Source organism: Camelus dromedarius, chromosome 5 (genome assembly GCF_036321535.1).
Source record: "Camelus dromedarius isolate mCamDro1 chromosome 5, mCamDro1.pat, whole genome shotgun sequence".
NCBI classification, from domain to species: domain Eukaryota; kingdom Metazoa; phylum Chordata; class Mammalia; order Artiodactyla; family Camelidae; genus Camelus; species Camelus dromedarius.
This window is the reverse complement of record NC_087440.1, coordinates 74,766,380-74,783,728: the sequence shown is the minus strand read 5'-3', so window position 1 is coordinate 74,783,728 and position 17,349 is coordinate 74,766,380. Positions and strand designations below refer to the sequence as shown.

General features: G+C 34.5%; 1 protein-coding gene across 3 annotated transcripts in view; it reads left to right on the top strand.

Moving 5' to 3' along the window:
* Nucleotides 1-17,349, top strand: part of CEP128 (centrosomal protein 128) — a 357,240-nt gene that overhangs the window by 33,345 nt on the left and 306,546 nt on the right. For all 3 annotated transcript variants that reach the window (XM_064486166.1, XM_064486164.1, XM_031454133.2), the window contains 2 exons: nucleotides 1,055-1,146; nucleotides 4,705-4,777. In XM_064486166.1, coding sequence (XP_064342236.1) covers nucleotides 1,055-1,146; nucleotides 4,705-4,777 — 165 coding nt within the window. The remainder of the gene's footprint in view (nucleotides 1-1,054; nucleotides 1,147-4,704; nucleotides 4,778-17,349) is intronic.

Here is a 17,349-nt window from a genome sequence, read left to right as displayed (position 1 = left end):
TCCCAGCACAGTTGGCGGCACTGATTAGTTGCTCAATGTGCATTTTTTGAAATGAATCAATTTTGTTGTTTCTGCAAAACTTTAAGTTTTTAAAAATTATAAATTATAGCCTACACATACATGTTTAGCATACACATTTATAATTAAAAGTACAAGAATATGAATGAAAATCCATGTAACCACCACCTAGACCAAGAAATAGAGGATTATTATACACCCCAAACCTTTTTTATGCTTCTCCTTTCCCCAAGGGCTATAATTGTTGTGATTTCTGTATTAATCATTCTCTTGATTTTTTTTAAAAAAATCATTTTTGCTACTTATATCTTGTTTAGTATTGCCTGCTTTTAAACTTTATATAAAGGGAGTAATGCTGTATGTCTTCTTTTGTAACTCGCCTTTTTCATTTGATGTTTTGTTTTTGAAGTGTGGGTAGATTTGATCATTTCATTTTCACTGCTGTATGATTCTACAGGGGAGGAACATATCACAATTTATCTCCATTCTATTTGTAATGAACTTTTGGCTTGTTTTCAGTGTTCTCATCATGAACAGTGCTGCTCCAGACATTCTTGTTCATGGTTCCTTGTGCACGTGGGCAAGGGTTTCTCAGCAGCATGGGTCGGCACACTGGTCTAGTTGAATGAAGTTCTACTGTAACACAGCCACACTCATTTGTTTATGGCTACTTTTGTGCTATTATGGCAGAGTTGAGTAATTGTCACAGAGACCTTATAGCCTGAAAGCCTGAAATATTTGCTGTTGTACCCTTTACAGAAAAAGTTTGCTGACCCCTAGGGTATCTGTAAAGAATAAAATACTGCACTATAGAGGATGCTAATAATTAACATTATATATAGTTTTAAAAACTTTTATTTGGGAAAAAATATTTTATTTCTTTTAGAATAGACATTTATTAATTTTATTATGTCTTGGTAACATAATATTTGGGCATTATTTGCAAAGAACAAGTTCTTATTCTTAACTCTCAGTGAATCTTCATGGAAGAATTCAACAAAACCCTAAACGGATAACTGTGTTTTGCCTTTATTAGTTTCATGCTTTTCATCAATCCCTCCGAGACCTCAGCAGTGAACAAGTTCGCCTTGGAGATGATTTCAACCGGGAACTTGCCAGAAGAAGCCGGTAAAAGCTGAATATGGTTTTTGTTGGAGGCATGAATTATTAGAAGAATAAACCCTTTGGATTTAGAATATATCATGAATGAATGTTAGACAGATTAATTTCATATTTTTAAAAATATTTTAATTCATTACAATGGAATGCTGACATTATGGAGAGAGACATTGTGAAACCTTAGCAAAGAGGTAGATTTGCAAATACTTTGGAAAGAAAGACAGAGACCAAGTGACTGACAATGGAGCATAAAAAAGCATAATGTGGAATTTGTCAGTGGACATGAGCCATTGTAGAATCTGATATTTCAGCTTTCAGTTGAAATCTTCAAAAGCCAGTTGTTTATATCTGCCCAGTCTTTGCAATTTTGTCACTACTTGGAGACTACCCAGAATTACCACTTTACTTAAAATTTTTTCACTGTCTTCATTTTCATCATCAGCAGTGACAGGTGACTTTCATTTGGAGGCCATATTTTTACAAGAAAAAAAAATTTGCCCCTTTTTGAGCAGTGAATAAGGACCAACAAAGGTCCTTATTGAATGAACTGAAATTCGTTTACCAAGTTTACTTGCTAACTCCCACTCCAGCTAATGAAATCATTCCACTCACCAGTTTTGTGTTGCTATAGCAAAAAGAGTCAAAGCTATAAATGTTAAATCTATGAATATCAACTGTATTCTGCATAACTTCTCTGCTTCTGTATTAGGAAAGCAGGAAATTTAATAATAAAAATTAAAGATCTTACTATTATCATTATTAATACCACCACTAGTTAATATTCTTGAGCACTTATTTTATGTCAAATGGATTTAGGTTTAATTCTCGCAACAATTCTAACAAGGTGGTGTTTATTATTTTCCCCATTTTTGGGGGATGTGGAAGCAGGGGCACAGAGTGATGAAGTAGCTCAGTTTGCTGAACATCAAACAGGGGTGATGTGGTGGAGTCAGAATTCAAATGTAGACAGTAAGGCCCCAGAGTGTCTACCCTGCATCACTTACAGTACACTGTCGTTCAAGATCATTTTCACATGTAGCTGATATTACTGTATTACTAAGCTATATTATTAACCTTTTAAACTGGTAAGGGTTAGTTAATTTAATATTAGATATTTATTTCTGACAGGTTGATAAAATCAACAGACTGGCATTAACATTCTACTATAGTGTGTTCTTGGAGTGGCTTTATTATGTAACTTTTCCACACTGGAAAGAAAGAAACAAATGAAGCACTAGGTGTAATAAGATACAGGGGAAGTTGCCGGGATGGTTTTAGCTGACCAGTTTCAGTGGTCGTTTGGACATGCAGTAGTGGACTGGGAATCTTCTGATCTGTATGCTGGTACCATCTGGTAACAGTTTTGTGACCTTGAGGCATGTGTAAGGCAGAGAAACTTCATTTAATCCCAAATAGGAGTCAAATTTCTTGTGAAGTTTAGTGGCTTAACATTGTGGATGAGGAAGATTTTAGGATCCAGTTCTGTTTTACTTGTACCACAATTCTTAATTTCATGTTTATAAAAATACTGTGTATGAAGTCATTAGGTTTAACTTCGTATGTGATTCAGAAAGGTTAATATTCTCATTTAATTACTAATTAAATTTTTTTCTTGACATTCATTGCAAAAGACACAATGAATCATAAAAGTACACTGGAAACCAGACTTTCAGAAAGGATTAAATAAAGTTTAATTCAGAACTCACCTGCTTTGGATGCCACATGAGAAATTGCTTTGAGGCGGGCAAATTAGAAGACTGTTGCATTAGCATGAGAAGATGGTGGCTTGACCAGGATTATGGCAAGGACACAATGGACGAGGATGTTTCAAGATGTTTTTTTTTGGAGACTGAAGAGCTAGGACTTGGCAATGGATTGGATATGAGGGGTAACAGAGAATAAACCAAGGATGACCCTCAGATTTCTGATTTGAGTAACTGAATAGATGGTTATTCCATTTCTGAAGTACAGAGACTGGTGACGGTAGTTGAGGTATAGAAATTAAGAGTTTGGCCTTGGATATGTTAGGCTTGAGATGCTTGTGAGACATCCAGGTGGAAATGTAAAATACACAGCTGGGTATTTACTCTGGAACTCAAAGGAAAAGTCTGTTAGAGAAATTTAAGAGTGGTTGGCTTATAGAAGTAGCATTTGGAAGTATGGAAATGGGTGGTATCTAGAGAGAAACTGTAGGGAAAGCATCAAGGACAGGGCTGAGTGCTAAAGAATTCCAGCATGCAGAAGTCTCCTACAAAAAGAGGAGCTGGCTTGAGAACGAACAGCCAGTGAGATGTGGGAAATCCAGCAGCACATGGAACCACAAAAGCTAAAAAAGAAGTACAAGTAAAGACATTTTTCTGAGGTTTAAAGACTTAGAAAATTTACCTTTTAAGGTCACTTCTTTCCCAGGAAATTACCTAAGGACATACAAGTAAAATAAAATGGTAATCAAGAAAGAGGAAGATATAGGTTACAAGAAATAGTGAAACTAACCCAGAATGTCAGTGAAAGAAATTCCCAACATGATAGACATAGAGCAGGCCCAGGAGATATTTACTCTAAGTGAGAGCAGGAAGTGTCTTTTGAGAAGAATGTAGTCAGTAAGAATGGAGTAAATTCTTAATAGATGATTCAGTAATAAGTGGGAAAAAAATACCAATTATATGATAAATAAGGCCCATATAATGGCCAGAAATAATGGGAAACTCTAGGAAAAAACAGAAGCACAAGAAGTTGATCCAAGTAGAAAGCTGATTAAAATGTGAGCATGATAGAATGTAAACAAAAAGCGTCAATTCTCTACGATGGAGTAATTCATAAGGGGTATAAATACATTAAGTAAGTTACACAGATTGCCAATAGAAGAACTAAAAGTAATAATAAATTTGTCTGAAATTGGAGAGGAGTGTGAGTAAGCTAAACATTTCAAAACACTTGAAAATGGAGGTAACCAGCAACAGAATTAAGAATGTAAATCCTTGAACATGGTTGCCACTGGGCAGTGGAACCAGAGGAAAGGAAGAGTGAGACAGGAAGGGCTTTGCTTTTCTTTGTAAGTTTTTTTGTACTATTTGATGTTTTTAATGGTATGTTATTAATTCAATGGGAAAAAAGATAATGGGGGGTAAGTTAGTGAGGACAGAGTTTGTACAGCACACTCTGATGTAATTTGATTACAAATTGCTAGAGAGGATGTGAGATCAGGAGTTTTGTTCTCCTTCCCTCTTCCATTCTTCTTAATTCAAAATGGGAGATATTGCAGCCTATTTGTTTATTGAAGGTGATGGGCCAGTATAACATTGTTTCTCAAAGTGTAATCCCCAGACCAGTAGCATTAGCATCTCCTGGGAATTTATAGGAATGCACATTCTTGGGCTCTATGGCAGATCTGCTGATTCAGCAGTCTGTATTTGTAACAAGCCCTCTGGGTGTTTCATATATTGGCTAACACTTAAGAACCACTGCAGCAGAGTATTATGTGATAACATATTATGATGATGTAAATTTCACAAATTATATATATTTCCTCAAATAGCTAATATAAAATATTTTTCTTTCTTTGTGTAGGTCAGATGCTGAAACAAAAAGGGCTTTGGAAGAATTGACTGAAAAACTTAATGAAGCCCAGAAACAAGAAGTGGTGAGATCTCTTTGTTTACTAAAAAAAAAAGTTTTATTTCATATGCAGCTGGTAGAGAGAGTGGTTGAGCCAGTCATAATCCCAAAGAAGTTTAGTAGAGTTTAACTTTTTGGATGGTATATGCCATTTTGTCCAAAGATATGTTCTTGCACCTCTTATAAAATGTTCATGAGTTTTAGGTATTTAACTTTGAAATATTTACAGTTTGATAAATATATCTATACTAGAGACAGAATTAATTTTTAGAGTTTGTTATGAATATTTGAAAGATATTTTAAATTTCATTGATTCAGTGATTTTTGTGGCTCTTATTAAATGATATTTGAGAAATAAAGAATTTTTTGCTAGTGACTCTGTAGCTCTCCCCATTAAGTATTTTCAGGTCAGCTCACATAAGCGTGTAATCACATTTGCTGCAAAGACTCCTTGCTGTCAGTTTTTGTTTGACATGGTGCTGACTGAAAAAACCCTGATTCTCAAGTTTTATTATCTCAAACTTAGATTGTTGATACTCATTATTCATCGGTTTCTTTTTATCAAATCATTATTCTTGCTGGAATTAAAGTTAAAAATGAAGTACATACAAGTGTCCATTTCTTTGCATCATCAGTTTTTTTAGGGTAAAAACATCAATAGAAATTGTCACTTAACTGTTACACATTGCTCCTGAAGTAAATAAGTATGTATTCATTCATTTCCCATAGTATCTTTGTTTTTTTAAGACAAGAATGGTAGCAGAATTTTCTTTTCTTAACCTGTTTTATTCAAACTGAGAGTTTCCTAATTATTTTTCTCCAGTTGTCACTGTGTTTACAGTTCCTTACATGGATATATTGAGTTTATTTTGGAGTTTAAATTTATTGGCCCACATATGCTAAGAGTTGGATATGCTCTTTTTTCAAAGTGATCAACTTAGGTGCTACTCTCCTTGAGTGAAGTTTGTGCATTTCAAAAATATAAATGAGCCCCTGGCCACATAAAAACATCTCCCTCTTGTGTTTTGGTGCTAATATCTTTGTGAAGTGCCCCAGAGAGATGAAGATACAATGCCCCGCTTCTGTTGAAGTAGACAAAGTCTTTGCAGTTAGCGTGTGATGAGTTGGCATCTAATGTGTGATCAGGATATGGGATACTTCTTTTTTTTTTTTTTACATAAAGTCCTAGATTTTTCCAGACATACCAAGGGCATCTTCGATTTAAACTGTACCAGTCTAAAATATCTAAAATACTGTATACTTCAAAAAAAAGTTTTTTTTCTGAGATGAACAGATTGATACCTTTCTTATTTAATTGCAGTAGGTCACACAGCAAGAAATCTGTACCATTGTCTGATTTACATACTATATAAATAGGTGCTGAAAGCACACTTTTTACAATGTAGCTCCAAGGTCCTTAGTAACTTACTAAATGATCCTCTGGTTCGTCTCATAAATTCTAGAGTGGAACCTGCAACTTGGCAAGGGACCTGCTGAGGCTTTGTCTTTTTGTTTTTTCCCCTTATTTTTAATTTAAAAAGTTTGAGGGTATAATGTACTTACAGACAAGTACACACATTAATGTATCACTTGATGAATTATTACAGGGTGAGCACGCCTATGTAACCACCACTCAGATATAGAAATAGAACATTACCAATGCACAAGAAGCCTCCTCATTCCCCCCCAGTCACTAATTTCTCCTTCCTTGCCCACTATTTTGACTTTTAACTGTATAGATTAATTTTGCCTGTTTGAAATTTTTATATAAATGGAATCATATTTCTAGGGCATGTTTTTTTGTGTGTCTGGCTTCTTTTGCTCATCATGATGGCAGTATATCTGGGTGATCTGTCTTGGACTTGCAGTTTATTTTTATTGCTCTTTAGCATTTGTTTGGATATAACGCAATATATTTTGACATTTTATGATATTTGAATTATTTCAAATTTTGGGCTATTACAAATAGTCTACTATTACCAGTCTTATTATTGCACATGTGCAAGCATTTCTGTTGGTATATAACATAGAGTGCAAATTGTGAGGTGCCTTCAAATTTAGTGGATACCGATTAACAGGCTTCCAAAGTGGTTGCACTCATTTACACTCCCTCTAGCGTGTGAGAAATTGTGTTCTTTCATCTCTCCGAAGACCTGGTTTTATCAGTCTTTCAGTAGTAGCCATTGTGTTAGGTGCTTATGGTATTTCATCATGGTTTTAATTGGCATTTTCATGATTACTTAACGATGATGAGCATCTTTTCATATGTTTGTTGGCTATGGGCTGTTTTCTTTTTTGACATTCCAGTTTGCTTCTTGTGCCCACTTTTTTTATTGGATTGCTTAGATTTATGGAAGGTTTTTATATATTGTATATGAGCACTTGGTCAGTGATATGTGTTGCAAATGTTGTCTCCTATGCTACTGCTGTTCTTATTCTTAAAACTCTCTTAAATGGGGTCTTCTGTTAAAATTTAATCTAGTTTACTTTTCCATTTTTTCTTTGTGGTTAGTGCTTTTTTGAGCTGTTTAAGAAATTGTTCCCTGTCTTAAGATCATGAAAATATTCTCTTATATAATCTTCTAGAAGCAAATTTTTTACCTTTCACATTAAGATCTAATATTTACTTAGAAATGGTATTTGTTTCTCATGTGAAGTAGAGGTCATACATTTTTTCTGGATATCCAGTTGATTCAGTTTCATATATTGAAAGGGCCACCTTTTTCCCCACCACTTTACACTGCATCCTGGTCATAAATCGAATGGTCATATGTGTAGGCATCTGTTACTGGTCTCTTTGTTCAATCATCCAGTTAATTTGTCTGTCCCAGTGCTCCTATCATACTGTCTCGATTACTGTTGCTTTATGATAAGTTGTGATATGGTGGAGTAAGTCCTTTTACTTTGTTCTTCAAGCTTGTCTTGTGTGTTTTTCACTATTTGTATTTCTGTAAAAATTTTAGAATCAACGTGAAGTTATTTAAAAAGCTGCTGGGATCTTGTTTGGATTACCTTGTTTCCATAGATCAACTTGAAGAGAATAGAAATCTTTACAATAGTGAGTTTTCCAATTTATGAGCATAGCAAATCCTTCTTAATTTTTTGTAGTTTTTTTTCAATCCGGAGGTCTTATATTTAATACATTGTTTATAAGATTTGGTCTATTTGATATTTTTATACTATTTTATAGAGGTCATTTAACATTAAAAATATAACAATCTTTGTTTTTTATTTGGAGATTTACCCTTTTACATTTAATGTAAATACTGATTTAGTTTGTATAAATCTACCATCTTACTATTTGCTTTCTATTGGTTCCACTTATATTATGTGTTTAAAATTTCTTCTTCTATCCTTTGGATTTATTAGCTTTCGTTTTTCTAATTTCCTTATTAATTATCTTGGTAGTTATACCTTATTTTGTTGTTCTTTTATGGCTAAGGTAGGGATTAAAACATGCATCCTTAACTTATCAAATCTAGTATACATTAGCACTTTCAGCTCTCCTTCAAATGCAGGGATCTCAGAACACTCTTAACTCCAGTAAACTCACTCTCCACTTTTCTGCTGTTATCATGTATTTCAATTCTGTATTTAATTAAGCCACACAGGACATTACTGTTATTGTTTCATAAGTAATTCATTTAGATTTACCTTTATATTTACTCTTTGTTTTACGTATCTTTCTACTTTCTTCATTCCTTTCTGCATCTCTAAGATTCCACATATGCCTTGGGAACATACTTTAAAATTGCCTTTAGAGTGAATCTGCATATACCTGAAAGAATCCCATTTAGAATTTTATTTAGAGTGGGTCTTCTGGTTATAGATCCATCCTCTTTATACTTGTCTGAAAGTGTGTTGAAATGTTGAAAGGGATTTTCACTGGATATAAAATTATAGATAGGCTAGTATTTCCCCATTTAGTACTTTGAAGATACCATTTTATCATTTTCTGGATTTCGTTGTTTCTGTTGAGAAGTCAGCTGTTAGTCTAATTGGTGCTTTTTTGCGTGATAATAGATATTTTTCTCTAATTGCTTTTGAGTTTTTCCTCTTAGTCTTTGGTTTTCTGCAGTTTTACCATCATGAGCTTAGTTGTGTTCTTTTGATTTGTTGTTTGATGTTATAGTTCCATTATCTTTTCAAAAATTACTTTTACCTCATTCTCTGTCTTTTCTTTTTGGACTTCAAATTTCATGTACTATTAGACTTTTCACTCTATCCCTTTTATCTCTTATGTTCATTTTTATAATTTTTTATTCCTTGTTTCTCCATTCTTTAGTTACTTTCTTCAGCTGAATTAAATCTACTAAACCCATCCACTAATTTTTACTTTCAGTTACTACATATTTCATTTATATATTTTTTACTTTGTAGTTCTTTGCCAATATCCTCAATCTGTGTATCTGTGTCTTGTAACTCCATTATCTGGATCTTCTATAGATCTATTTCTATTTCTATTATCTCTTATTTTGCTTGGAGTTTAATCACATTGTTTTTTCCTACTGTTTTTTTTTGATTGTCCAGTTATTTTTGTTTGACAGAAAATGTGTTTTATTTTCTTTGAAGAAAACTTGCATTAGATAACTTGATCATTATCATGTATGAAAGGACATAATTGCTTTTTGTTATAGGTTAGGGCCATGGCAATCATCAGTTACCTTATCATTTTTTGTTGAGATATTTCAGTATTAAACTTCAGTGCCAGGTTTCAGCTATTTCTGATTCATCTTTACTGCTAGTGTACAGTCCTTTAGGATTCCAGCCCAAAGGCTGAGTTGTTTTTTGGGGTGGGGGGTGTTTAACTAGGGCCCCCTTTCCTTGGAAAGGCTCTCAATTCCAGTTTTTCCCCTTTAACTCAATACGTCTGTTAAAAACTGTTCAGCTTCTCAGTGTCTCTGCTGCCTTTTCTGAAATTGGCTGATACTACAGGGAGAAAAGCTAGAACACCCTCTCTGGGTTTCTTTCTTTTTCTACATCGTGGTCTCATATGTCTTTATCTTTTTTGCTTTCTGATGCCTTAAAGCGGACATTCATTTAAAATATTATTTCTAGCTATTTAAATTATTTTCAGTGGAAGGAATGGTCTGAATTATCTAGTCTGTTATTTTTTGAAGCGACACTTCCTGAATCTTTTTGTGTATGTCAGACTTCATTACTGTGCTGTTTCTAATGAACATGAATATATCAGGCTTTTCAGCTGTTGTAAGAGGCTTCCTTTACTTGTTACATAGGTGTACAACCTGTGGGCATGCTAGTAACAAGGGCTTTGATCCAAACTCAGATACCCTCAATATTCTGTTGAGATCCTTGTAGATCTGAGTAAGCTGTGGACATAGCCAGCTGTACTGTCATGCTGGCTTTTGACATTGTTAGGTGGTGGGATGGTTTATGTTTGGAGTTTGAAGTGCTGGGTTTTTTCACTGTTTTACAAGAGAGCGCATAATGAGCTGAGTTATTTTATTTTTATTTCTTTTATATAGCAAGTAAAGCTAGCAAGTACTATTTACATAGTTGAGAGTGTTAATGTAGGTCTAAATTATAACCACTGAGCTCAGAGGTAACAGCTGAATTCAAAGAAAGCGTTTGTTCTTTCATACCATCATTACCATGCATCAGGAATTACTCCACATCAGATAAAGCTATGATTGTACAACTGGATGTCACACCTCACTAGTGCTTATTAGCTCACTGGCATAGCTGATTTACACAACTTGCTTGTTTACCCAACTGTCCAGCATGCCCAGCTCATCAGGACACATCCTTTCACATTGCCAAAACCTGGAAAATTATACACACCTAATTGTGCACTCGATTGAATTGCTCATCTACTAGTCCCTCACATCAGGTTGTTTTGTGCTTTCTGTAATTTGCTTTTAAAGTAAGGTTGTCTCATGACTGTACAGAGTATCTCAAACCTCGTGTGGGTGTATGTAGTTCTGATTAAGAAACAATTGTCTACTGCAAAACTTAAAAAGAATATTGTTGAATTTTAGAAGGTCTTCCAAAGGCCACATGCTGTTTACTTTCAGTTTGTACAAGGCTTAATAAAGATTTTGTGACTCACTTATTCCAATTGAAGTCAACATTTACATTTTATAACTGTTTGACATACTGTGTTGTATTTGTGAATTCATGATAGCATGCTGTCAGGGAAGATGCAGTTCTGTTATTTGAGCATTAAATTTCTCAGAGGCTGCAGCTGTTTCCCCCTCCAGATTTAAGTTTAAAATAAAATTACCGAAGTGATGCACATTCACTGTGAAAAACTTTTAAATATTGTACAAATACATAAAGAAAAATGAATGACTGCCCCTATCTCTCACCAATTCCATTTTCTTTTGGTAACCACTGTTAATCACATTTATTGTGCATTATTCTCAGGCTATAGTTGTTTATCATGCATTTTCTCAGTAACTAGAATATATCTTGAAAGTTTATAGAATACATTTTTCTTTGAGAGGCAAAAGTATGGGTTGCTGTCATACATGCCAAGATCTAATTTGTTACTCCCTTTGTGAATCATAGATTTTTGTTTTTTTATCAAAGTACCCATTGGAAATGAGTTATTTATAGCATGACTTTGTGGAAAATACTTCCTATTAACACTTAATCGTGATAATAAGCAGTCAATATTTTGTGGGTCTCATACCACAGGGGAAATTTTATTTCATTAGTTGTCTAGTCTTTACCCTTTGAGTGTGATATGAGTCCATATTAAGTTTGATTATTTATGGAGGAAAAAGCCAATTTTATTTATTTATTTATTTATTTACGTTTGTGGTTTTTTTCTTTTTTAATTAGGGGAGAGGTAATTAGGTTGGTTTATTTTTTAATGGAGGTACTGGGGATTGAACCCAGGACCTCGTGCATGCTAAGCACACACCCTACCACTGAGCTATGCCCTCCCCACTCAATTTTGTTTTTATTTCTATAAGAGGGTCACTATTTAAATTAAAAATGTAAACGTGGATCTGGCTGTTTCTGGAAGAGTTGATCATTATTCAAACTCTAAGAATTTTCTCAACACTGCATTGAGGATAAGATGGTTATTGCATAGATCACAACAGCAGGATGTATAATAAATATTTACCGAAATGAATTTAAACCAGCAGACATTGTTAAAGATCTGAAGAATCAACATATTGAAAAGCCAGAATACCATTCCATAAATAGAATGCTTTTGTTTCACCTCCTTTCATTAAATACTAACTTTAAAAGCGATTCTAATTTTGATTTTTGTTATTTTGCTATTTTTTATAACTAAATTTAGATATTTAGGACTTCTTGCTACAACTTAACAGTACATTTGATTAAGATGCACTCTGATAAAAATGAATTTTGTACTGTTAGGTGATACTGTTAATATTTTTCCCTTAGGTCTCAGAAATAGAAAATCAATGTGAGGAGCCAATAATAAATGCAGTCTTCAAAATAATTCTTGTTATTGGAAATTATCTCATCACTCAAAAGTTATGAATATATGCCGTGTTGTTAGGTACAAAGACTCCGTGCACTTCTGTTGAGAACTGTTTTTACTTGCTTTTCCTTTGGTCTTCCTCATCTCAGGAAATGACATCACAGTCCATCCAGGGTCACCTAGGGTTCACTCTAGATCTTTTTCTTCATACTACACTTTTGGTCCATTATCAAATCTTGTCCTTTTTATTTCTGAAATCTTGCTCAGTTCTACTTACTTTTGCCTAATACTTCTGTTCAATCACTTGTATTGAGTTCACTGCAATGGACTGCATTGGATTTGGTCTCTAGCCTCCTACATTTGCCCCTGTCTGTGCTGACAGTGTCTGTGCCGATTGATTTTCAAAAATTGCCATCACGGTGAATTATTCCCATGCTCTTTCAAACTCTACTTGAGCTTTTCGTTTCAAATTTCTTACCATAGCCTGTAATACCTATATTATCTGGCTTTCTTTATATACCTTGATTTTGCCAAACTCATTCCTACAATGGGATCTTGGCACTGGCTTCTCTTTTCTTTTCCCAGTTTTATGCATGGCTGGTTCCCTCTTGTCATTCAAGTCTCCAGTTGAATGTGACCACTTTGAGAGAGGCCTCTGTATCCTGTTTTTTTTTATTATGTAATTGGTAGCAGTTAGCATAATAAACACACTGTTCTGTGTATTGCCTTTTTCACTAATATATTTTTGAGATTTAAGATTATTCCATATTAGCATCTAATGAGCTTTCTAATTCCTTTCTTCTAGTATTTAAACTATTCCGTTGAATGAATGTCCTGTAATTTATTTAACCAGTCTCATATTGATGAACATTTAGTTTGTTTTGATCTTTTGCTTTTATACACAGCACTGCAGTTATTGACCTTGTATGTGTACCATTTTTTTGATATGGGAAAATAAATTGGTAGAATAAATTTATAGAAGTAAATGTACAAGATTAAAGTCTATGTGTTGTCTCTAATTTTTTACATATTGCTTAATTTTATAATTTGTATTTTAAATGTCCTCTTTTAATACTTTCATCTGAGAGTTAGCATTCATCTTACTCTTTTGCAAAAAGGATGAAAGGTGGCTTACCTTAAAATAACAATATGAGGAGTGAGTGTATAGCGCAAGTGGTAGAGTGCATGCTTAGCATGTGTGAAGTCCTGGGTTCAATCCCTAGTACCTCCTCTAAGAGTAAATAAATAAATAAACCTAATTACCCCCCACCAAAAGAACCCCAATATATATGTTGAAGTTATGTTAATTCTAATTGGCCCCTAATATTGAGTTCTTTCTTCCCATTAGTATCAAATTCCCACATTCCTGCCCTCATCAGCCCCCTCTCTACTCCCAGCAGTTATCCAGGCACCTGGTTACTCAGATGGAGATGACATTTCTCAGTTTTCCTGTACAGCTAATTTGTGACCATGTGACTAAACATGAGCAAAAGCAATTGGTGCAATTCTGAGTTGTCTTCTTGAAAACAAAGCCACTTGTCCGGAACTTACTCTCTCTTTATGTGGGTTAAAACGGGGATGTAGCATGACCCAGCTTACCATGCAGATGCGGATAATGACCTGGGGGTGGTGGAGCAACAGATGGAGAGATGTGAATCTCTGAATGACCTTAGGGAGCAGAGTGGCCTGCCAGCTTGCCCTGCTTTTTCTTCTGGGCTGTAATATGAGACAGAAACTTTTATCTTATTTGAGCTGATGTGTATTTGATCTTTTTGAAAGAGCCTAGACTGTACCCTAACTGATACAGAAATGTAACATAGAAATAGATGAGAAAGACTAGACACAGAAAACACTAGAATATCCAAATGTATATTTTAGGTCTTTGGTTATTACTGGCTTAGCTGGAGCTGGGTGACTCAGTGTATTAGCAGTAGAAAAAGGAAAGCATTTTGAGCATATTGATCTATCTGGATGATTGGGTCTGTAGATACTTTGGTGGCTTTATAGGGTGATTATAATTTTACCACTGTTGAAATTCATAAAGTACTTCCTGTGTTTCTTCATTTCCAGTCATGCTAGTTTGTGTATATGTTTTATTTTTCTCAGTGCTGACTAGCTATAATGTCTGTTCGTTTTTACAACTTACAGTTTTCTTCAGACTTGACTAAAACAGAGCAGCATATTATCTTCCCATGTTGCAATGGCTGTATGAGACAGTGGTTCTGTTTGCTTAGTGTCTTCTGGTTCACTCAGTGCTTCTATTAGTTAAGATCAGTTTTAACTGTAAATAACTGAAAACCCCCCAAAACAGTGATTGGAAAAAAGACAAGTTATTTCTCCCTTGTGGAAGAGTCTCAGGTAGGGAGTTCAGGGTCGCTTGTGGTGTGCCATGTACTGATGTACAGTATTGAACGGATTCTGGCTCTTCCTGTCATGCTCTTCCTGTTTTTCTGCTGTTCTGGCCTCAACTTCATGGTCTAAGATGGCAGTATTTTTATACTAGGCAGCATGACAGAGGAAGGGATGAGTATGAGAGCAAAAGGTGCCTATGTGCTATCCCTTATGGATAGTTTCTGGAAGATGTCATGACACTTATGCATGTATCCCATTTGCCAATATTTAAGTCACATGGCCAGCTAGCAGCTGAAGAGGCCAGAGAGAGGCCACCTGTCAAATTAAAAATTCTTTTACCATGGAAGAAATAGAGGGTTGTAATATTTTGAAATGGAGAACAAAATTCTATGCAATGGATAGAAATTTTGTGGAGTGGAGAATATTATATATATATAATATTTTTTTTTCCTTCATCAGACTCTTTCTTGGATAAAGATTTATTTGAAAACAGATTTTAAAATTGTGTTAATTATCTATCTATGGCTGCGTAACAAATTTCCCCAAACTTAGTGGCTTAAAACTTTTATTATCTTACAGTTTCTGTAGGTTAGGGAAACATATGTGGCTTAGCTGGGTCCTTTGGCTCTGGGTGTCTCCCAGGCTGCAGTCATTCCAAGGCTTGACAAAAATGGATCTGCTTCCTCCCTCATTCAGTTCCTTGTAGGTTATTGGATTGGAGCATCAGTTCATCATGATTGGTCAGAGGCCTCTCTTGTCTCTGACACATGGCCTCTCCATAGAGCGTCTCACAACATGGCAGCTTGCTTCATTAGAGGGAGAAGGAGAAAATGAGAGAGAACATGCTGGCAAGATGAAAGTCATAATTTTTTGTAAACTAATCATGAGAGTGATGTCTCATCACTTTTGTTGATTCTGTTCATTAGAAGGAAGTTACTAGGGCCAGCCCACACCCAAGAGGAGGAAATTACACCAGTACATGAATACCAGGGAGCAGAGACCATTGAAACCACGCCAGAAGCCGCTTAACACAAACATTATTTCAAAACTGAGGAAGAATCCTCCAGATATAGTAACTCTGCATCATGACATGTATGCTGGTAGAGTAGATAATATCCAAATAATCTTGGATTTTGATTTTAGTATTTGGTTACTTGAACTGCTTTCATTTTGATAGGATGCTAATAGGCATAGCCTTCCTGAAATATAGAAGTCATTCAACTCACTGAATTTAATTAGAGAAATTCTAACTATTCATTCACCATCAGTCTTCAACAGATAGAAGCTATTTGAAAGTGGGGTCTGTGAATACATCATGTGTATTGCTGTATCCCTAGCTTCTGCCTAGCGTAAAGCTGGACCAATTTAGTGCCCATGTATGCTTATTGAATGAATGTGTGAAAATGGACCTGGGAATTACAAGATACTGCTAGAAATGGGGACTTGTATTGGGCTTATTTTTCTCATTAATTTGTTGTGTGAGGACCTTACTTCATCTCCTCAGTTTTCTTTTTAGAGTGAAAGATTTCAGTGAAAATTCAGAATTCTTTCAAGTGCTTATTTTTTTATAATTTATTCATTCTTTTGATTCAGTAATTTCACTTAAAGATTGTATCTTGAATTTACAAAAATGGCCTTGAGTTGACAAAAATGATCTTATACAGGACTATTTGTCACAGCATATACCAGGAAAAATCAATAAATGTTATTCCATTATCAATAGGGAATTATTTTAATCAATTATGGAGAACAGTGCCTTTGTTAAGAGTGAGGGTGTAGATTTGTTGCCATGAAAAGTTGTCCAGGATATGTGAACTGCAAAAAAAAAAAAATTATAAACTGAAAAAATTTTATGAAACACTATGTATAACACCTAATTTTTTTTAAAAAATGTAGATGAAATGGATGTGTTTGACTAGTAAATGCACATATATGCATAGAGGAATTACTAGAAGTATACAACAAAATATTTAACATTGTTTTTATCCAGATATATGGTATTAACAGATTTTATGTTATGTATAATCACATTGTTGTGCAGCCAAATACAGAACTCTTTCATCTGCAAAACTGAAACTATACCCATTAAGCAACAACTCTCTATTATTCCTACCCCAGCCCCTGACAACTACCATTCTGTGTTCTGTTTCTATGAGTGTGACTGCTCTAGGTTCTTTTATGTAAGTGGAATGATACAGTATTTGTCTTTTTGTTTCTGGCTTTTTTCATTTAGCATGATGTCTTCAAGTTTTATTCATGTTGTAGCAAGTGTAAGAATTTCTTCCTTTTTAAGGCTGAATAATATTCCATTGTATGTATAAATCACATTCGGTTTATCCATTTATCTGCCAATGGAACTTGAGTTGCTTCCATCATTTGGTTATTGTGGATAATGCTGCTATGAAGATGAGTGTACAGATATCTCTTTGAGACCTTTTAGGCATATATGTAGAAATGGAACTGCTGGATCATAATAGCTGATAATGCTATTTTTAATTTTTTAAGGAACCACCATACCATTTTCCATAGCAGCTGCACATTTTTACATCCCACTAACAATGCACCAGGGTTCCGATTCCCCCACATCCTCCCCAACACTTGTTTTCTATTTTGTTGATAATAGCCATCCTAATGTGTTTGAGGTGCTTCTGTGTTCTGTGTTATTTATATTCTAAGTGTTGCTATTACTTTTTATATTCAGAGTGAACAATAAAAATATTTTTATTTTGTAAAAATGGAATGAATTAACAACTTTGTTTTTTAGTATTTATTCTTAATATTGTTTTCTATTCCAGTAGGTACTGCATTTATTTCAGATACAG